The following is a 20,549-nucleotide window of genomic DNA, read 5'->3' as shown; positions in this document are numbered from 1 at the left end:
GCCTTACAGCTACAGGAAGAACACAAGGCGGTCTATACTTACTATATATAGGCTTTCACTGTGGAAGGGGCTAATATCCTACCTTGGTACCTCTCTACTCTATACCGGATCCTATAACTAGAAGTGTTCCGTCATAAACAGGGTCACCACGACATAGCCTCATTATGGCTGATTGCTTGCCTCGTGTTGCCCCTCCCGTACAACACTCGATGTGAGACAAAGTGAGCACTTTTCTCGGCTACAGATTAGCTTGCTGGTAAGGCTACTACTAGGAGGAGATGAAAGCAGAAAATAGCCGCAAGCTTCTAGCAAGATTGGAAACCCTTACGCTGACCTTGGTAGTGCTAGTGATGTTGATGGGCACCATCATATGCTAGACCGCACCCTTTACCTGCAGCTGTTCTTCTAAAATGGGACGGGCTGACCAATTAGTATGAGGGCGAGGCTCTGGCGAGGCTCTGGCGCAGGGATCCGATAGTGTCTCTCCTGCAGCTAACCTGTGCGCCACCACCAACAGTTGTCTAAGCATATGAGACAACCGGCTAGCTGGATCAAATTATTTTAAAACATCTCCCTAGCAAATCCCGATAGCTGACGACAAGGATATATAAAACCCGGTCAACATGGAGAAGGCGCCGCTCATTGTTGCTGCCATAATAGCTTGGCTTATAACTTGATGGATTCCTATCACTCTATTGTCTCGATTCCGCCCCTTTGAGTTGTTTCCAAAGTCAAAAAACATCGAGTATTAAACGAAGCACCGCTACTACCTACCTGTCCCATATCACCGATCGCGAAGGACGATCTAGATGGCCGCCCCAGAAGATCCACGCACAAAGTTTGGGCTGACCTGTCCAGTAGACGGCAAATTTCACATATGTCAGAAATCATCGACGAAATTCATCGGCTGTTGTAAGGTGGACCCATGCACTTCAGAACTCGATGGGGTATGCCCCGACTCAGAGCTCTTCGTCGCTAGTTACAGCGCTGCTAGTGGTGTTATGTTCTTGAAGCAAGACTGCGCCGACCCTCTCAATGGCAGCTGGTACACGTGCGATAACGCCCGGCCGCCATTTCTCGGATGTTGCAAGAATAATCCATGCAACAACGGCTGTTTGGATGGCAACCTTGTCGCCGCGGCTTTGAGTAACGACCCGAGAAATGCTAGTCAGCTGATGTTGCCAGACACGACGACGACCACCACCACTGGTACCATAAGTAGTAGTTCTAGCTCGAGTACGACGGGCACAGCTGTGTTGCCGAAAGGTACTGAGAGTTCAAGCTCAAGCGATGGTGCCCGCGCTGGGATGATCGCTGGAATTTCGGTTGCCGGTGTTGTGATACTGTTGCTAGTTATAGCAGCGTATCTATGGGTCAAAAGGAGGGAGCGCGCTCGGCAGGAATCTGAATACGAACCGGGACTGGCTAATGGCACGTCGGAGAATGTGATACCGTCCCATGGTTTCTTCCAAGGTAAATACTCATGACCCCAGAGTTGATAACACTATCGGGTCTGAATGTTGGAAGACGTCACACATATCATATGATTAATTCGCTTATTGACTTGTTGGCTCAGAAACCTCGCCTGTCGAGAAACGCGTATTTCTTTCCCCGGATTCAAACCGATCATCGTGCGACCCTCGAGCCACTGTTACGAGTCCATCCACTTCGGAGAATTTTCAAAGCCCCCATATCTCATTCATATCCGAGTTGGAAGGCAGCAATGGATTACATACGGCCCTACATCCACATTCGAGACATACGTATGATAACTTTGAAGGTCGTGGCTGAGCGAACTTGGGAGATGATAACATGGTATAATACTGTGACTAACAAAGCTCCTGGAGTAGGGGATTTCAAAGACATGTCGATACTTGCCCTACTTCCTAGCAATTTCATGGCCTTTTACTTATGACTTATTGCGGTCCACCTTGGGGTACATTAGTTCTTATATCTTTTACAATGAGGCGTAGTATGTACGGGCTATCAGTTAGCCACATTCTTGTACACGGGAAATGCATAATGAAAGATATAGGTGTGTCTTCTGATCCAATTGACTATCTCATCAAGACATAGCCGCATATGTTACGTATACGAACAATTATATGTGTTTACTCACCTCATAATGAAACAGAATACGTCTCTCAGATGATAGATATATACCGCTCTCCTCAAGTAGCACAGCCAACTAGGCTCGAAATGAATATACGTCACTTGTGTTTCGTAGGCGTTTACTTTAAGTTACGCCAAATTAAGATGCGTTGGGTTTTGTTGCCGTTGCAAAGGAGCGGGTAACATATTCCAATCCAATACCGCCATCTAGGTAGCTCGGTTAAGGGGCGATTTCAAGCACCAAATAAAGGCTCACGATCTAGCTGATTGCTGAGCATTGGCAAGTAAGTGGACGATCAAGAAGAGGCTTCCACTTGAATTCGCTTAGTTCCAAGTTCAATCATGCGCCTTCTCATAATATCCATGGCGTTGACTCATCAGTCACTCGAGCGCCTAGCTTAGTCACTATATCGATTTATCTCGTTCCATCAGGACTCTCATAGATATAAGTTGCGTTGGAGAGTACACGCAAAAGGGACAGGGTTTCAACTAATAATAAGCCATTAATTCTTGAGTTGTCCTCTTAAAAAAAACTTTTCTGTGTCCACCTCTACGGACAACATACATAGCACACATTCCTAACTGGCGTGCTGGGAATCTTTGCCGCCACTAATCGCTTGTGGCAACTGTTTAGATGCCAGTATGCGACATTTCGAATGAAACTTATACGATGTAAGAAATGAGTACACTGAGCCTACTGCATGAGGTAGGACGGTATCTTGGGGGGCGTTTGTTGTAGACGCAAGTCGCAAAGCTAACCATCGTGGGGACCTGAATCAACCGTTGAAACAAGCACTATCCCCCCGAGTCTAGCTTCTGGGCTAGATGTGACAAGGGATAGCGAATTCAACTACCTACATGTTACATCTAAGTCTAGGTTTACTGTACGCATGCTGTCGGTGATTCAGTCTACAGTATGATATCCTAGGTATAACTACACGTACGTAAGTATGTACCTATGCCAAATGCACTTCACTCTCGTTAGAGTTAGCTGCCTATTTCTGGGTAGATGACAGGACAAAGCGTCACTCATCTACAGGGATCTATCTTGTTCGATGTCTGACCCAGGCGCCAACGCCAAGAAAAAGCAGACGACTAGGGGTTGGGGCTTAACAGCGTAATTTATAGCGGCGCATGATGTAAGTCCCCAGACTTTTCCGTGATCTCGATCTGCAACCACTCTGGGGACCCAGATTTCCACCAAAATCCGGATTTCTCCCATCTCACACCACCCTGGGCTGTGACGTTGAAGTAGTACGATATGACACCAAACCAAGACCTGCGCGGAGGGGCGAGGCACGGATCCCGCACGGACTTGGGATGCGGGTAGGGTCCTAATAGCTCGATATTTGCACCCCATTACGCAGACTCGATATATAAGACTCGTGTCTACCCCATCATCCCGCGGGAGCTAGAGCTTTCCTAGTTTAATACATCTTTTGTAACCTAAGCGTGCTCATTAACTCGAACTATTTTTGAATGATTTAAGTCTTCAGACGAGAATTCAGTAGCAACAAGTGGAAGATATCACCGCACTCAAAACATCACAATGTCCTCCAGCGCCGACGACAAGTCTAGGGACTCGTCCCCAGCACCTCAGCAAGAGGCTGAGCCGCAAGAGCAGCAAGAGCAAACCCAGCGCCCCCAGACCCAAACCCGGGAGAAGTCTTCGGCACCCTCGGAGACGTCGGTCTCACGTCCTGCACGCCAGCGTCGTCGGAATCGTCGCCGACAGGACTTCCAGCCGGATGATGAGACAGATAACAATCAGCAAATGGCAACTCGGCAGCGACAGCAACCGCAACAGCAGATGATGCCACCACCCATGTCACAGCAACAGATGATGCCGCAACAGCAGTATCAGCAGCAGCAACAGGTGCAGCAGCAGAACGACGGCGGCAAGAGCGATACGCTAAAGCTACGGCTGGATTTGAATCTTGAGGTTGAGGTCACGCTGAAAGCCCGCATCCATGGTGATCTCACCTTGGCTCTATTGTAAGTATAGAACATGATTTCTTTTGTCCCCTAATCCTAGAGTTCCTTCTCCCTTTTTGTCCCCATTATTTCTCCTTCTGAACTTCGGTTTCCTAGACAATCATGAGGCAGCCGCGCCGAAGTCTCGATATATTGTGCTCATATATTTCCCCCCTTTCTCTGATACATGGCGTTTTTAGGGATGGAGCTTAACAATGGTCGACCAGGGACTCATGATTGATGCAATGTTACGCGTTTTGCCGGATAGGCTCGGTTATGGTTTTGGGCAATGAATGATAAAATCCTGGGCTTTAATTGGTTCGTTTGTATTTACAGCGAACATAACCAAGCCGAAATAAGTTGGAATTGCTAGTTGGAGCATGAGGTGGTTGACTCTGTATCAATCCTTTTTGATACCGATCTATTTCTACTAGTTATGTATAATACTTGGAGAATGGAATGGATACATTTTTCTTTATAATAGAGGAGAAAAATGTATTGTTGTATCGAAACGTATTTGCACATGTTCAGTACAATGAAACTCGTCTTGACATGTTACGTCTTGAAATATCCTTGTTAATTACCCTGCCCAACTACAGTCTGCGAGGTTTTGATACAGTTCATACAAGTTGTCATGAAAGATTCGCATGCCTCCATAGGAACATTCACTCTTTTGCGTAGATCTCACCCCTCATATGTCTTTCTTTTCCTATTGACTCCCGCCGCGGGGGCGTTGACTGTCAGAGCTAGAGCTCAAGCTGCTCAATCGACGGTCGGCATCGGCCATCTCACGCTCGTGTTCGCTGACATGGGTGCGTAGTCGCTCGCTATTCATAGCGACTTCTTGATCGAAGTGCGACAGACCGAGGAGGCGTGCATCGGCCTCGTCCATGGCCCGAGAATGCTCTCTTCCTAGGGTGGCAAGAGGCACGTTGGCTTCAGTCATGGCGGCGCGATGCTTTTCGTTGGCTTGGTCCTGCATTGTGCGCAAGCTCTCCATGACTTCTTCGAACGACGGATCCATTTCGAGGTTCGTTTGGGGGCTATTCTCAAGAGTCTTGAAAGGGGATAGCTGGGTGAAGAGTAATCATGATTAGACTCTGTTGGTTGAATTCGTGAGACGATGGTTTGGTACGGTGTTGAATTGGTGGATTGTGATTTATGTAAAAGAAGCAGCTAGCTAGCTACCTACCTACCGAGCTAAGCAGCAAAGAACCGAGAGCTCTTGGGCATCCTGGGCGCGTTCCATTGGGGGGAATTCGTCGACGGCGGGGAGGGGCGAGATTTCGTGAATACTAGGTGACGTCACACGTGTATAAGAACTACCATGTCTCTACTTAAACTCTATTTCCATGAATAAGTAGCAAAGTTCCCCACCAAGGCCCGGGATGAGTCTCTGCAAGGAATACTTAAGGAATCAGCTCTACCCCGATATGTCCATCATCACAGACACGAAGAGATATAGATGAAGCAATCGTTGATGGGAATGAAACGTTACTGATTGCGAGTTCTACGGATCGCCTGGCACCTAGTAGGTAGGTTAGGTATGAAGATGGTTGACATGGCATCTACCTAGCACCTTCATCTGTCTGTCAATGACTAGCTTTTAAGTTCATGTAAGGTATCATACATCTAAATCAAACGTCTACCAAGTAAGTCAGTCCCAGACCGTGGGAGGCCCGAGGAGGCCCTCATGCCTGAGCGCTCAACACGTGTCACCAATAACAGCTCTCACAGACAGGCCCCGCTGCGAAGTCTTCCGAAACATCACCCTTCTCAGACCCCTCCACGCCTCAGGATCAGTTCATCATGGCTGGCAGGATCTGTTCGCACGATTCAGGGATGATCCCGGAGAGATGAGCGATGTATATAAGTATTTTTTCTACACATACATACTTCGTAATAGTATGATGTCTAGTCCTGGCGAAAGAAATGATGGGCAAGCACAGCTAACTACATTTATTGCGGGACAGTGTTGTGTTGATAGGAGACGGCAGCATGGCACAACTATACAGATGCGCGAGACTTCACGCGACGCACACCCTAATTACGAGTGCTCTTAGCCTCTAAAATACTTTTTTGGTGCTTGATTTGAACGGCCTCATCCTCAGAGCCGAGGCTATCATGTGTCGAAAGTCGTTCACAAGTGCTCTTGTACAATGAATGGCTGGGCTATTTCTTCTTTAGTTGCTCCGAGGTCTGGCTACCTATGTTGGCTCACTTCGGCATCGCGCGATTTTCTTGGCTCTCCGAGAGCGTTAGGCAGGAGTCGAGTTAATACTCGTCAACGCCGTCTCTGGTCATTTGACTAAGTACAGCACAGCATTCAACCTTTTTATCTTAATTATCTATGTCGCTGCGGGGTGTGCATGAAAATATGTACAACCCATTGACGGCGGGGGCGAGACCGACTGCCGAGCTTCTCGCCATCACAAACACTCTTATGCTCCGTCTAGTGTCTAGTGTAGATTATTATGCGTGGCGCATGCGAGGTGCCTACACCGCAAATACGGTACTTTTTTTCCTCCTTCACTCTCCCTTACCTACCTCTAGCTCTGCTCTTTACTTTGGTGGAACCAGTATCTCTCTGGTTAAGGATGGTGGCTAGCTGCTTGTAGTAACGATAACGAATACCAATTCGGTGAGGAGCTTATTGTGGTGATGCGCAGCGGACAGGCCGCCGCTATTTGCACTTGGTGCCAGATATCGGAATCACGGCAAACTATCTCATACATAGTAGCTACTTGTGTGTTCAGCATATTGGTTACCAATACGGTGGATGTCTTCACCGATACGCCTGACTTTCTACCGCGGGATACACTATTAAGTCGGCTTGTCCCACGTCTACCATCTCCCCAGCCTCACTCGACTTCTCCCACCTGGCTGAGAATTGTAGGGATAAAGGGTTTAAATACCGGCCCTGAACTGTCTATCTTGCCTGGTATCTACGATACCTGTCTTCCTACCTGTCAGTCCTGCGTCTGACTAAGGCACCTACGTACTAGGTACTTATTCGCGCTCGGATTTACGGCACGACCGCCAATCAACTATTGCAAAGCACTCGGTACTGCCGGCATCCTCTATCTACGGACCTGTCTACGGTTGATTATCTAGTAGGTAGGCACCAGCCCTAAACCCCTGAAACCTCCGCCCTACCGCACCGCCCTATCGCCCCCCAAACTCTACCAGGGACCTAGGTACCTACCTGTAGTGCACGTCTCTCTGCCCTCTAGCGCCCATCTAGCGCCTTCTATAGCGCTCTGCCCACCCTTCTACCGGCCCACGAACCCCGAGCCAAGCCAGCCCAGCGCAATGGACAGCCTAGACTGGCGGGCCGTTCGTCAAGGTACCTACCTACATAGTACTGTGATGCTCTCGGCACGTGGTGCCATCACGGAGCACAGTCAACATACCTTACGAACGTTGGGTAACTAAGACATTCACACCATTCACGCTGCCTGAGCGCATCTCGAGTTGAGTGCCAACAATTGCCACTATGTGAAACCCGTTGTCCTCCCAAGGGGGTCGAATGCGCAGCCGGCCTAAGCCCATGACATTACGCGCCGTCCAAGCCGCCAATACCCATGCAAAGTTGCCGTTTGCCAGGTGGAATTGACCACCTGCACCAAATCATGCCCATTCCACATCTTTCCTTTGCCATGGTGCGAGTGAGCTCCGAGTAGCAGTAGGTCTCGGAAAGGAGCCGTTGAAGCTGCGCAATGGTGGCCACTGGGCTCGGCTAGGTGATGCCGAGTAGCACCGTGCCTGCATTACACATCACATCCTCCAGCACCTGATAGTCAACAATAAACTTCTTTGTTTCCTTGCTGACCCTGATCCTTTGCATGCTTACGTCTCTAACAAACGCCTGGTGTAGGCCAAAACAAGGGAACTTGACCAAACAGAGTCTTATTAAGCTCATTGTAACCTGTCGGATATAACTCAAACCTTCATGCACCCTCTTTGCATTGATTTCACTTAGACACTGCGTGTTTCCCCTCTATCCCTGTCTCTTCGTCGAGAAGCTTTCCGTAGCTTCGGTAATTGTATATATAGCAGCGAGCTTTGTTGGTCTCTTATTCCTTCCAGATCAACACCTTTCCCGCTATCTGCCGTCTCCCCTACTTATGCGCTTTCTCTCTCTGTCCAAGGCGAAGGAACGCTCAATAACTGGTCTGCCAAGAACCTATTCCTATACCTTATCATCAGAAAATCTGACCGTCAGCACCATGTCGACAACTTCTTCCAGCACCAGCGGCAGTCGACCGACGAGTCGTCACCAACCCTATGACACCGGTTTCCCGGACTTTTTTGCCTCGTGTACAACGTCAATGCGACACCCAGAAGCTGTCATCGAGCCCGGCTTTGCTATGTCTGCCGAGCATATTGACCCTTCCAAGTCACTCCATCGCTCGCGTAAGACCCTACTTCGCAAGCACAGGCGGACAATCAGCCACGGAAAGATCACTGAGGAAGAATTGGCTCAACTTGCCCTAGAAAGAAGGATATCTGAAGCTAGTAGCACGACTAAGCAGGCTGACTCCAAATCATACGACTCTAATGCCAACCTTACACAATCATCGAACGCTGGTGCCGAAAGCCCTAGCCGAGCGAAGGAGACTAGAAGTATCATGGGCTTAACCCCGGGCTTTCAGTACGCTAATGACGAGGCGCACGATGATGATGAACGGCGAAAAAGCAACATCTTCCGCAAGTTGATAAACAAAACCTGAGATTGGTTGGGCTAATGAGACCGCGAAAATTCGATTGGCTTCAATTACAAGCCACAGCTGAATATAGTTTAGAGGTCTCTTGCTTCTTTTGCGCAGTCAAGCAAAAATTATCACGGGAGCTTTTGAGTCTAGAGAGTGTCTTTGTTGTTTCAGCGTTGGCGTTTACAATCTAATGATTTAATGAAGGTTTTGTGGGAAGTGCGAACTGTTTCTGGAAAAGCTCTTGAGGATGCTCCGATACTGGTTGCCGATGCAATACTGCGGCGTCTAAAGAGGCCTAATGCTCCGACAAGCTTGGTCGGACTACCAAGCATACAGGAGAACCTAGTATGTATATATAATATTGACGAAATTCAGAAGCAAAACCCTGTACTTTTTAATGCCTTTCCGAAGAGTAGCTACTACCCAGTTAATACCGCAGACGTCTCAAATGATATGTTTTATGTGAACGAGGTATAACCCGTACCTCTCGTTCCGGGTCTAATGACATCGAGACAGCAATACCTATTTATGAACCGCCAATAAACGTTGATATGTTGAATCACGTCCCTGAAACTACCTACCATGCATCGAGAGATTCCAGTATATCAACCGATTCCACCCTGTCCTCTCTCTCATACCGCCCAAGGGTAACTGTCTATGCTTCTATGTACCTCACACGCACAGCCCGACAATCTTTGAGGAAAGCAGTTCTCAAACTAGGAACCCACTCTGTCTTTCCATTGCATCCTTCCAGCTCTCTCCCTCGGACCGCGAGAATTCCTTGACGTCCTCAATGTCATCGGCTCCAAAGTTGCCGTACAGGTGCGGACAGCCCTGCACCTCCCAAGTCGTAGCACCGTAGAACTCGGGCTTGAAACGGATCTTGAGTATCCAGAGGACCGTAGAGTCCTTGAAAAAGAGACCGGCCGTCGTCGGAATCTAGGTAAAAGATGTTGTTAGTCATGTCGAACTTGGGATGATCAATAGGGCGGCAGGGAGGTGGGCGAGGAGTTGACGAAGATATGGAGGTAGACAGACGCACAGATCACGACAGATTGGGATTTTAGAGGAATAAAAAAGCCACAATCGTGATACCGCGGACTACGGGAAAAAGACGATAATATGGAAGTGCTAACTACTCACTTGTGTCGCTATGCTCAAGTGCACGAACCCGTCCTTCTGATCTAGCTCCGAGAGCGGATACTGCGCGGGGATCGGCGACGGAGGGGCTGTCGGCACGATCTTATAGACATATGTCGGGAGTGGTGTTGGAGGAGCCATTGTCTATGTGAAAGCCGTACGCTATCGACGAGTATATTTCGTCTTCATTTGCTGGTGTTTTTTTTTTTAAAACTAAGTCTAGGTATATTGTCTTAGAAGTTCGAGAGCTATTGAGATAGTGCTGACTAATAATGTTATATTATATTCGGTTTATTTCCACTACTCCGAAACTACATCTCTCCCAAGCTATGGAGGTTCATGTTGTAAATAAAGTTTTGTTCACGCCGATACATTTTCAAGAAATTTAGCCGTGGTCAGTACTTACTATCCAATGCCTCAATTTTCGAGGGCAAGAGTTGAGGATGGAATGTTGGTTTCTACTAGCAGCTGTTTTCGCTTGAGCTTGGGTAGGTAATTCCAACTATCCGAGAACCGGCTTGGCACCACTGACTGACGTTCTTTCAAGCGCTCGTATGGGGCACCAAGCAAGGGAGCAGGTAGTTGCTAAAATGAACTAATACTTAGGCTTTTACGACACCTTCAACACGAATTTCTCGTCTGTCAAGCTTTGTTTCAGAGGCTATATCATGCTTAAGATTGTCGTTCTCGGTTGGTAAGTTCTACAGCGTACGACAACCGCCCTCGCAAGCCTCAATCTAATAAAACAGTAGTGCATAAATATCCATCAACATTGACGTATACAACTTCGCGGTTGAAATCCCAGGGTGCGAGATGGGAACCTAGCAAGTCTTGGCTATCGTGTGGTAGACAGGGGTGGGTTGTGGTAGGGTAAGGGTACTTGATCTGGTGATCTGGGTTAAGAGCCGCAAGTATCGGCTTGCAATTTTAATGTATGGCTGAGAACGAACGCGCAATGAAGCATCGCCTGTTTTATGGGCCATTCAGGTGTGCAAGGGTCAGTATTGTCCAGCAGAGTCCAGGTAGATATCTGTACACTATCCGACTACCCTCGACTGCCTACATATACCTATGTATGCGCATATTAAAAATAGACCATGTTCAAGATCCATGGATGGCTGGAGAGACACAGCCACAGCCCGATTCTCCAGATGCCGAGAGATGCAGACGCAATGTGGCTGATGTCTCGCGTTTTGTGGTCTAGACGCTAATGCACGTCGCGATTGGATTAGCTCATATTTCATGGATAGTAAATGATGTCATTCTAACCTCTTTGATGATGTCTTAGAGGCTGCCGGTTTGCCGGGCACCCAAATTTGCCATACCAGCCATGGAGTACTCCATACAACCTTGAAGGTAGCGAGGTAGGTAGTAGGTAGGAGCCCGTCTCTATCCGTCCATAGCGACTGTATGTACCCAGCCACCTATGTAACTTGACCTGAACGGGAACTTCTCTCAGAAGGTAGGGGCGTAGGAAACGGCAGAGAATAACATCAGCTTGCTCTCACATCCAAGTTACCTATCCTGTGCTGGGCAGGGAGAGTATCACGGGGCAGAATACATAGTACATACAACCCAACTCCTCTCTCTTGTCCCTTACGTTACGTGGTGCCTATTAGGTACCTAGGTGAGTTACATGCTAGGTACGTACATAAGTGAGGATCGTTCTAGGGTTGGTAGGCAGATAGGTAGAGGTACATAGCGCAAAACCGCCGACTTAGCCAGTCCCACTCTGAGGGCAGGTCCACGGTAGGCTGATGACGCAGTGCCTGGCTTGTGACAGGGCAAGCTTGGGAACAGCAGGTAGTGAGTGAGGGAGTGTAGCAGTACCGTAGTGTCCGTGGCTAACTGCATCGTCATCATTTGTCTGGCCCTGCAGGCCCAGACGGCAAACAGATCGTGTCTGTCCCGTCTTCGAGTTCGTGGTACATGTACGCTACCCAGCCAGAAACAAGTAACAAGTGGCAACCCAGCGAACCAAGGGAACCATCCAAGGAATTGTCCATCAGTGACTTGGGCATTCCTGGCTGGTGGACAATCTTGCTTTGTTACTTATTTAAACACCCGACGGCCCAACCATCCACCTTGTCCCTTCTCTCTTACCCCTTCAACCTCTGTCACACAATCTCTTTGTTTAATCTTACTACCAATTGACCGAAACCAGTTCCTTTCCAGTCTCTCAGCTCGCTATCCTGCAACTGCGCACCAATTCCTCTTTCACTCACCACATCGATCATCCCAATCGACCAAAATGCCTTTCACTGCTAGGTATGTCTTCGGCTCACTGACTGACGCGCGCTGCGTCTTTTGAAGCTCACATGTGGTGCTTGTCGTTGTTGCTAATGGCTAATTTTGGGCTGCTAGCGATATCTGCAAGATTATTCTTGCCATCATTCTCCCGCCTCTCGGTGTCTTCCTTGAGCGTGGCTGCGGTGCCGACTTCCTGATCAACATCCTCTTGACAATTCTGGGTTACATCCCTGGCATCATTCATGCGCTGTACGTACTTTACACATTAGCTCGCCGACTTATCCGACATCACCCAGCAGCGAGCAACCAATTTTAGTGCCCCCACAGAGGCCAAGGCTAATCTTGATCCGTATTCAGGTACATTATTCTAAAGTATTAATCACGGTTGCGAGAACCGGTGCAATAAGCAAGGCGGCGCTTCCTTCGATTGATTGTGATTGATTCCTACCAAACGCACTATACCCGAACAATGCATTTTCTATAAGACTCGCGGAACCCCCCTTCGTCGACTTTCTACGTTGCAAGAAGAACATGGAGCCCAGGCTTGGCAACGCACCATAAGATCACGATGGGTCAAGCTTGCCAGACACGTCAGTGCTGTACGACACAACCTAATATTGGGCTCGGCATGCGGTGGGGTTTCTCACGGTCGTTGAATATCTGTTTCGAATCACTTGCATTGTTTTGTCACTGTCTGTTCTGCCTTACATGGCTCAGCATCATGCCTGGTTTCGTTACGTCCGGCAATGGGGAGAGATTGGTGCATTGATTGACATCGCTATATATAATTTTCTTTTGCTCAGTAGTGGTGGCTTGGTACAGCGATGGATCTAGGCGTCTTGATTGGTGTTGGCCTCGTAGCTACGAGCTCTAGATACCTATAATGATGAATGAATCCGATACCCAATATGATACACATCTGCACTAGCCTCTATAATCATTCCAACAGGGAAAACGTGATTGCGATGGAAGCTGATTTGTCTGTACTCTGATTGAATGAAATCACAGTGCTCGCGCTTCCCGACATCAGTGCTGAAGTTCAGCGAAAAGAATACTATATCTGTAAAGGAGCTAGCACGCGAGAGTCAGCAGGACTCGATTACGTTGACTTACTTTGTGGTGTGCCAGCAGCGCAAGCGAATATATGGGGTTCGATATCTAATATACAAAATTGGCAAGGTTTCTGGATAACCCATAACACTACTATCAGCAGTAGCATTCAAGGAAGCAAAGCAGGTTGGCTGTCCAAAAAGACCACTTAGGTAAGACTTATGAACATACAAATATATATGCATATTCTTTAGTACGAGCTGATGAGAAGCGTAAGGATATAGCGAAGCAATGTATCTATCATGTGGCAGATCTCTATAGAATTCATTACGCTCGTCCTACCTTGAATGATAATACCTAGGTTAAGAGAAACGATTAGTGAGCCGGTTTGGCACCATGATTTAATCCAACTCACATCGTTTTTGCCGGGGCTAACGACAGCATCCTCAGATACACGTACACTTCCCACACCTTCCACATAGGCTATTGGGGCATCTCCCATGACTTTCCTAGCAACTTCGCCCACTGTGGAGTTCTTCTTGACTAAGACACAGTCTCTGAAGGCGACCTTGGTATCTGAGCCTGAGCTGAAGGTTGTCGTATTCCTCACGGGGAAGACGGGTACCAGACCCAGTATCTCGGCCGCTTTGGACAGAACTTGCACAACCCCAGTAGAGCCGTATCTGAATAGGATCATGTCCCTGAATTCTTCGATTGTAGCCTTGTTTTTCTCATCTAACTCCTTGAGGCCCCCGCCGTTCGGGTCGCCGTCGGCAATCAAGTCTTCCCGGGTGTCCACAAATTCGGTTCCTTCCGTATATCTTATGTAGCCCTGCTTTGCCATTTTACGTAGGAACAACTCTGCTTTAGCCGAGCAAGGCACCACGAGGTTGGGGTCCTGTTGCTTGGTGATCTTCATGAGATTTGTGTACGCATCCGAATCGTCGATCTTATTCAGGGCGATAACGGTGGGGAACTTCTCGTCGGTGAAGGCGGCCACGACACGATCTACCGTTTCTTCGGACCAGGCCTCGAGCGGTTCTTTCAGCGCGAGCTTGTCCAGCGTGCGCGCGACAACGGATGACGTACTCCCGTAACCGGAGAACTGCTGCTGTAGCGTCTCGACGGCCGTGGCCTTGACAGCAACGTGGCGCCGCTTAATCGAGCCCCACCGCTCCCAGAGGTTGCCTTTGATCCATTGTACGATCTCGCTACGTAGCCAGGCTATATCCTGCGACGGGTCGTAACCCCGCGTATTCTCGCCCTCGGCGTTTGTCCTCCCACTCGCATCCACCACGTGGATCAGCGCATCCGCATGGCGCAGGTCGTCGAGGAATTTGTTGCCCAACCCCTTACCCTGGTGGGCGCCGGGGACTAACCCCGCGACATCGAGAAGCTCGATGGGCACCGAGCGCCGACCGTCCACGCACGACCCGTAGTTGGGGCGGCATTTATCCTGCACCTTGAACCTCTCGCAGGCGCATTGTATCTGGAGGTAGCCAATGGCACGCTGCGGATCGATGGTCGTGAATCTTTAGGATATACCGAGTCAAATGTAAGTAACGAGTTCACCTGAAGGGCGCAGAGGAGTAAGCAACCATAGGGTAGGCAGGCATGCGTACGGATAGTTTCCTGTTGGGCGGGTATCAGATCAGCGTCGTTGCTCGGCTCGACGGGCTGGCAGGGGGTTCAAACCCACCAACTTTGGACGTGGCATCGGTCAGACTGTTCAGGGTCGTGCTCTTGCCAGCCGAAGGTTTGCCGACTAGGCCGATCAATGGATCTCGCGGCATGGTGCGACCGAGCGCTCGACGCAGAGTATCTGACAAGCCGTGCTGGTGCTAGGAGACGGGTGGCAGGCTGCGTTGTCGCAAAAGAAGATACCAGGTTGGGTGGGTGGGTGAGGTGAATTGAGGTGGGGGTCGTAGATATAAATTCCGGCGCGGGGCACTTTGTCATAGGCTAGCTAGGGCGTGCTTTCAGCCTCTCTCTCGCGCCTTCGTGCTATCTATATCCTGCACCTTATAGCATCTGACCGTTATAGATGCAATACTTGACTCAATCCTTTAGAGATGTGTGTCTTCTGCTGAAAATGTCCAACGCTGTTGTCTTGCACTAAGCCAGAAGGCCAGCACCAGGTTCCCTATCTATATATAACTGTTGACCTTGGGTGGACTAGCTACACACTACTAGGGTAGGTTTTCTAGATGGGTACATTGGTTAGCTGGATCATTCCATGACATTGACAGAAGAGATAGCAATCCTCCTGTTGGGTTGTCCGTGGTTTTCTCGTTCCGTGCCTATACGCCGGCTCATATCCATGCGTATATTCGCATGCGCGCTTTATCAGAAAGTCGTCTCAAATTGACAGATTATCTTCGCTTGTCGAATCTTCACCACAATGCGAAGAGGGGAATTTCCATTGCAAAATTTACCAGCATGGTGTATGCTCAATAGCATCTCCTTTACTAATGTGAGCGTCGCGGATGGTACGTATCACAGCAGGTTATTCCATCTGGAGACTCGGTGTTGCTAGAAAAGATCTATTGCCTGTCAGAGCTAACTGTCACTACAGTACGTCAATATTTGGCCCAGTAAACGTGGGCGCCGTAACTTTTGCAGCTCTGAAAGTATATGATAAAGAACCGGACTAATAAGTCTGGACATTTCAGATTGAAGATCGCGGCCTAGGCTTGATAACTGAGATTCACCTCAACAACGAAAACGACGAGCTCGCAGCCCTTCTTACTATTCCGAGAGAGCTTATCCTGTCAGCCGCGGGCATTGAAGAGTATGCCAGAGAAAGCAAAGACTTCCGCCAACTCCTTGACGTAGCTGGTCATCAGGTAGAAACCCCGAGTCTTCATTTTTCGGCCACTAGTTAACAAAATGTCTTTTATCTTCCAGTCACTAAGGAGCGATATACTACTCTTCTTGTTAACGCAACTTGTTCTCTCGTCCCCAGACTATAAGGGTGGTCAAGGGGCTGTCACAGCTTGGACGCAATATGTTAAGCTCCTTCCTACAAAAGTGCCTGTCCCTACAATGTGGTCTGAGCATGAGTTGTCTCTTTTGAGAGGCACATCGCTCGAAGTAGGCTCACTCCATCACCACCACAGCTCCTCTCTAATTGTATATTAGTCTGCTGTATCAGCGAAACTCGCTACTTTGGCGAAGGAGTTCAGTCACATTCGAGACACGATTTCGGACCTTCCGCAATGGACTGCACTGGTCGAAGCTGATGAAATTACTCTAAGGGATTGGATTTTGTTGGACGCTCTCTATCGATCTCGATCGCTCGGTTAGTTCTTTGGGGGCATTTATCTCCCTCCCAGGCAGATTTGGGCCTCGTTGCTCCTGCGTGTTCCCGTAAAATGGGCTAAACCACTTCCATACCAGGCAATCACTGACTCCAGCATGTGTAATAGCCTTGCCTAGGTCAGGGGAGGCAATGGTTCCCTGTCTCGACCTAGTGAATCATTCAAGTCCAGCAACCGCGTATTTCGAAGAAAGCTCAGAAGATGAGGTATTGCTTCTTCTACGTAAGGATGCCAATGTCCTCAAGTCGAACGAAATCACCATTGACTACGGTCACGACAAATCCGCCGCCGAGATGTTGTTTAGCTATGGATTCATTGATCCTGTATCAACCGCTAAGAGTATTCTTCTGCCAGTAGAGCCTATGGCAGACGACCCGCTTGCAAAGGCAAAACTTTATGCCTTCGGATCTGCGCCAACTCTAAAGATCACCGACAACGAGAATGGTGTTCCGAAATGGGAGTATGCAGCCACTATCCTTCCAGTTCAACTGCCTTTAAGCTGATGAGCCTGTCTGGGAAACACGCAAACTTCCTTGAACCAGCTTTCGTTTCGCCAGAAAAACTGATTACTGACATCAGCGAACTATAGTGCACCGTTCATTTATCTGATGTGCCTGAATGACGAAGATGGCCTACACTTCAGAGTTTTGCAGGAAAATGATGGCTCACAAGACCTCAGAATGTTCTGGCAGGATACAGATATAACACGGGAAGCTGGTACTATAGAAACCCTCATAAAGGGGCATGAGTTGTGCCAGGTTTTCCGTCTTCGTGCGGCTACCGTGGCTCTCCAAATGATCCAGCAACAAGTGGAAATTCTAAGGAAGAACAGTGCTCCGACTGGGCACGAGAGATCACATGTCGTCTTAGCGGCATTGAAATTAAGAGCAATTGAAAAAGATTTATTGGAAAGGGCTCTCGAAGTGCTCGAACAGGAGGTAAGAATGTTTAGACTTCGTGTTCCGCTATCCCGCTGATTGTAAAATCCTCCAACGGTCTATTATATCTCGGTCACTCGTGTTGAACATAGTACCCTCTGATACGACGATAGCAAGCAACTTTAACTGACTTTCTCGCAGAACAATCGGCTGCTTGAAGACAAATCCGTGACGAGCTATCTTTCTGCAATGAATGACACCCAAGGGGATAACATAGATGAGGAGGACTTCACATAGTTGCGTAGTGAAAAGGCTACCCTTACAGCGTCACATCCTCCCGGCCGTATATATGTGTCATGAACATTTTACCTCGGTTTAAAAGCTATACCGTTATACGCAACCTTATACGGTGCCTAGATCAACTGAGCAACAAGATACAAGATCGCAAGCTGCATTGTATTGATGCAATAGACGGCGTTCTAATAACCAGAATCACACTCGCCAATGACCACATATTTTACTGGCCCAGCATCATTTACTCACTCTTTGTAGATCTAAAAGGATTTTGATGTATGTACTTGGACATGAACCTACCCTTGAGGTTCGTGATGCTGTTGCCGGTAAGAGCTTTTACCTGGCGAGTACGATAGTAGGGTTGAGGTACAATACTACACGTAGTCCATAATACCTATGCCTCCTGAATAGATCTGAACTGAGACATGTAAGTGCCCAGTATGCCCTCGAGCCTTTCGGCTGTAAGACCTCTTAAATACTACCCCCATTGAGTGACGTCTCTCATCAGTGAGGCTCGGCATTGCTCTGTCGCCTCGTCTATTTACCCGGTGGATATTTCAGCCAGAACACCATCGCCACATTGTCATCCCTCGTGGTTTTACATGTTCTAAGATACCTTGGTAATTGGAATTCTGGTATATTCGTCTTTTCGAACTCCGGAGTCTATCATATTCTGTCGACCAGATTAGGCATCCCGGCGATATTACATATCATACTTGCAACAGATCATATCGATCCCCGCACACAAAAGTCGATAAACAGGAGGTAGACAGAACAATACGCTGCAGGGGTATGGAGGAACGAAAGACTTGGACTGCATGTACATAATCCGCTACTATCTGCTATCTCGTAGTCCCAGCGAAATCGGCGTAGTGAAAGGCTAAAAACGTGAACACCATTCGCCCGAACGTGGCGATGAATGACTTTGAACCACTGGAGATGGTTCTGCGTATGCTGTGACCAGTCTATACATTGCATGAACTGACTACAGAGTATGACCGACTATACCTCAGCAGCAGCCGAATGATGCTGAATGTAAGGACGAACGCGCCAAACCCAACCCAGCCGCTCCACACCCGCCATGTCTCATCCTGTGATTCATTTGTTGACAGCGCCCAGGACTCGTTCCGGGGTTGGAGGGGCCTAAACAATCAATCAGATCGCGGGGCATTACGAGTCAAGTTCTGGCCGCCATCGACCGATGGCGTTACCCCAGAGTCTCAGAGGCTGCCGAGATCTGCACCAAAGGGAATGAGGGTAAAAGGGATGGGATACCTGGTCTTCATTTCTGACTCGGTCAGCATGCGTCGAGTAGTCTAAGCGTATCAGGCTCGCTAATACGGGAGAGGGATCGCCTGCATCTGCCCTGCATTAGGTAGTATCTCTTTGGGCCTGTCATTGGGACCAGTCACGCACCAAACGAAAAGAAAACGGAACTGTCAGATAGATAGTTTTCAGAGGACGCCGGGGTCGTTATCTAGTGTCACTTTTACAAGGCTAAAATGTGTCATCTGGGGCAAGCGAAAAGGTGATCTTACGGCCACATGGAAGATGCTGTACACTTCTAGGGCGCCAGTCCCCAGACGATCCCCAGACGGGCCCCATGTTCAAGTGAGGAGAAGTCGAGCCAACTTTGGACACTAAGGCATCTTACATGCTACTTTAGTGGTAGGTTGTTAGGTTTGCATCAAGGTAGTGTGTGATAAGTGTACATGTAGGACATGTAGGAGGACATGGAGTAGGTAGTGCTAATGGTGAAGCGCTCCTCTGATGCCCCGTCCATTGTTAGTTTAGTCCAGGATAGTAGACTACTTCGTAAGTAATGAGCACTCTCGGAAACTTCAGGGCCAGGATTCTGAGTAGGTATACCTACCTACTACAGACGGCGGTGCGTAAGCGTGGTGGTCTGCGATCAGCAACAGACGCCCTGCACCAGCACAAAACCCCCGGCACACAGGCGCGCGGATGCGAATGCGGCTTGGCAGTCATGCGCTTTCAACCATGGAACAATGCTGAGCACGGCGTGCGTGTGCCAGCCCGGCGAGAGGGGCGCAGTTGGCTTGGTATGGCTGGCTACCTTATCTGTGTTTTATCACAGGCCTCTTGTCGTAGACATGTTGCGATGTTTGGTTGCGAGGAACGTAGGTAGACGGGGTCGTGGGCGTGAGGAACAGGAGGAGGAAGAGGTGGTGGTGGTGGTGGTGGTGGTGGTTCACGATGCCATCCATCCATGCATGCTCGAGGAAATGGAATGCATGTGGCAGATCTTGGCAACGACGCAACAGCGCTGTTCTGTTTTCTCTCCGTATATACATGTACCGTACCGGTATATAGGTACATCGTCTACGCCGCCTCGCTCGCCAACCTTTGTGTGTGCCCTTTCCGCTGGGTGCTATGTGTGACCAACTCCTCACCAGTAGCACTCGTTCGAGCACCTGAGTCTGGCCTGAGATTCGTCCCCGGCTCCTGGTAGCAGCACACTTAACACTTAGCAGAAACAAGAGCCTTTTCACCTCGTCACCCCGTCCCGACCCTGGTCATCCTGCCCACACCCCGGATTCCAGGCTCATCCCCCAGCGCGCTACTTCGTGGGTCGACACTAGGTGCGCTTACTTAGGCAGTGCTTAGGTGTGCCTAGGTGTGTGCTAGTCCCAGTAGTGGTCATACTAGTTGTGCTGGGTTGTTGTGCTTGCTGCCACTTGCATCTTTTCGAGGCCCCGCAAATTTGGCATTATCTGGAGAAGCGGGTGCTCCACGCTCCGTTTCTTCTTCATCTAGCGTTCTCTCTCTCCTTCCCCCTTCCTTTCTCGCTCTCT

General features: G+C 48.9%; 7 protein-coding genes across 7 annotated transcripts; 4 read left to right on the top strand and 3 right to left on the bottom strand.

The window, feature by feature from the left end:
- Positions 1-334: 334 nt before the first annotated feature.
- Positions 335-1,699, top strand: F5B22DRAFT_233200 (uncharacterized protein). Its single transcript, XM_047969878.1, has one exon. The coding sequence runs from the start codon at positions 810-812 to the stop codon at positions 1,485-1,487; it is 678 nt and encodes a 225-aa protein (XP_047829877.1). The 5' UTR covers positions 335-809; the 3' UTR covers positions 1,488-1,699.
- A 1,962-nt stretch (positions 1,700-3,661) lies between these two features.
- On the top strand, positions 3,662-4,111 carry F5B22DRAFT_647611 (uncharacterized protein; the record flags this gene model as incomplete). Its single annotated transcript, XM_047978901.1, has 1 exon — positions 3,662-4,111. One exon carries the CDS (start codon positions 3,662-3,664, stop codon positions 4,109-4,111), a length of 450 nt encoding a protein of 149 aa, XP_047829876.1.
- Positions 4,112-4,781: 670 nt separating this feature from the next.
- Positions 4,782-5,723, bottom strand: F5B22DRAFT_232807 (uncharacterized protein). The gene has a single exon (XM_047969877.1). The coding sequence runs from the start codon at positions 5,108-5,110 to the stop codon at positions 4,796-4,798; it is 315 nt and encodes a 104-aa protein (XP_047829875.1). The 5' UTR covers positions 5,111-5,723; the 3' UTR covers positions 4,782-4,795.
- A 2,592-nt stretch (positions 5,724-8,315) lies between these two features.
- On the top strand, positions 8,316-8,819 carry F5B22DRAFT_647609 (uncharacterized protein; the record flags this gene model as incomplete). The annotated part of the gene is made up of 1 exon (XM_047978900.1): positions 8,316-8,819. The coding sequence occupies one exon, from the start codon at positions 8,316-8,318 to the stop codon at positions 8,817-8,819; it is 504 nt and encodes a 167-aa protein (XP_047829874.1).
- A 693-nt stretch (positions 8,820-9,512) lies between these two features.
- On the bottom strand, positions 9,513-10,082 carry F5B22DRAFT_647608 (uncharacterized protein; the record flags this gene model as incomplete). The annotated part of the gene is made up of 2 exons (XM_047978899.1): positions 9,513-9,740; positions 9,945-10,082. The coding sequence occupies 2 exons, from the start codon at positions 10,080-10,082 to the stop codon at positions 9,513-9,515; spliced, it is 366 nt and encodes a 121-aa protein (XP_047829873.1).
- Positions 10,083-13,568: 3,486 nt separating this feature from the next.
- On the bottom strand, positions 13,569-15,034 carry F5B22DRAFT_637099 (P-loop containing nucleoside triphosphate hydrolase protein; the record flags this gene model as incomplete). The annotated part of the gene is made up of 3 exons (XM_047977385.1): positions 13,569-13,598; positions 13,657-14,773; positions 14,937-15,034. 3 exons carry the CDS (start codon positions 15,032-15,034, stop codon positions 13,569-13,571), a joined length of 1,245 nt encoding a protein of 414 aa, XP_047829872.1.
- A 646-nt stretch (positions 15,035-15,680) lies between these two features.
- F5B22DRAFT_647606 (uncharacterized protein) lies at positions 15,681-17,736 on the top strand (the record flags this gene model as incomplete). Its single annotated transcript, XM_047978898.1, has 8 exons — positions 15,681-15,685; positions 15,817-15,850; positions 15,914-16,087; positions 16,149-16,334; positions 16,383-16,542; positions 16,670-17,021; positions 17,151-17,499; positions 17,641-17,736. The coding sequence occupies 8 exons, from the start codon at positions 15,681-15,683 to the stop codon at positions 17,734-17,736; spliced, it is 1,356 nt and encodes a 451-aa protein (XP_047829871.1).
- Positions 17,737-20,549: the final 2,813 nt, after the last annotated feature.

The sequence above is a fragment of the Xylaria bambusicola genome, assembly GCF_022495145.1.
Source record: "Xylaria bambusicola strain CBS 139988 unplaced genomic scaffold F5B22scaffold_27, whole genome shotgun sequence".
Classification (NCBI taxonomy): domain Eukaryota; kingdom Fungi; phylum Ascomycota; class Sordariomycetes; order Xylariales; family Xylariaceae; genus Xylaria; species Xylaria bambusicola.
This window is presented reverse-complemented; position numbering and strand designations above follow the sequence as displayed.

Coding starts and splice junctions, on each gene's coding strand:
- F5B22DRAFT_233200 (XM_047969878.1), top strand. CDS start 810: ATGGCCGCCCCAGAAGATCCACGCACAAAGTTTGGGCTGACCTGTCCA.
- F5B22DRAFT_232807 (XM_047969877.1), bottom strand. CDS start 5,110: ATGGATCCGTCGTTCGAAGAAGTCATGGAGAGCTTGCGCACAATGCAG.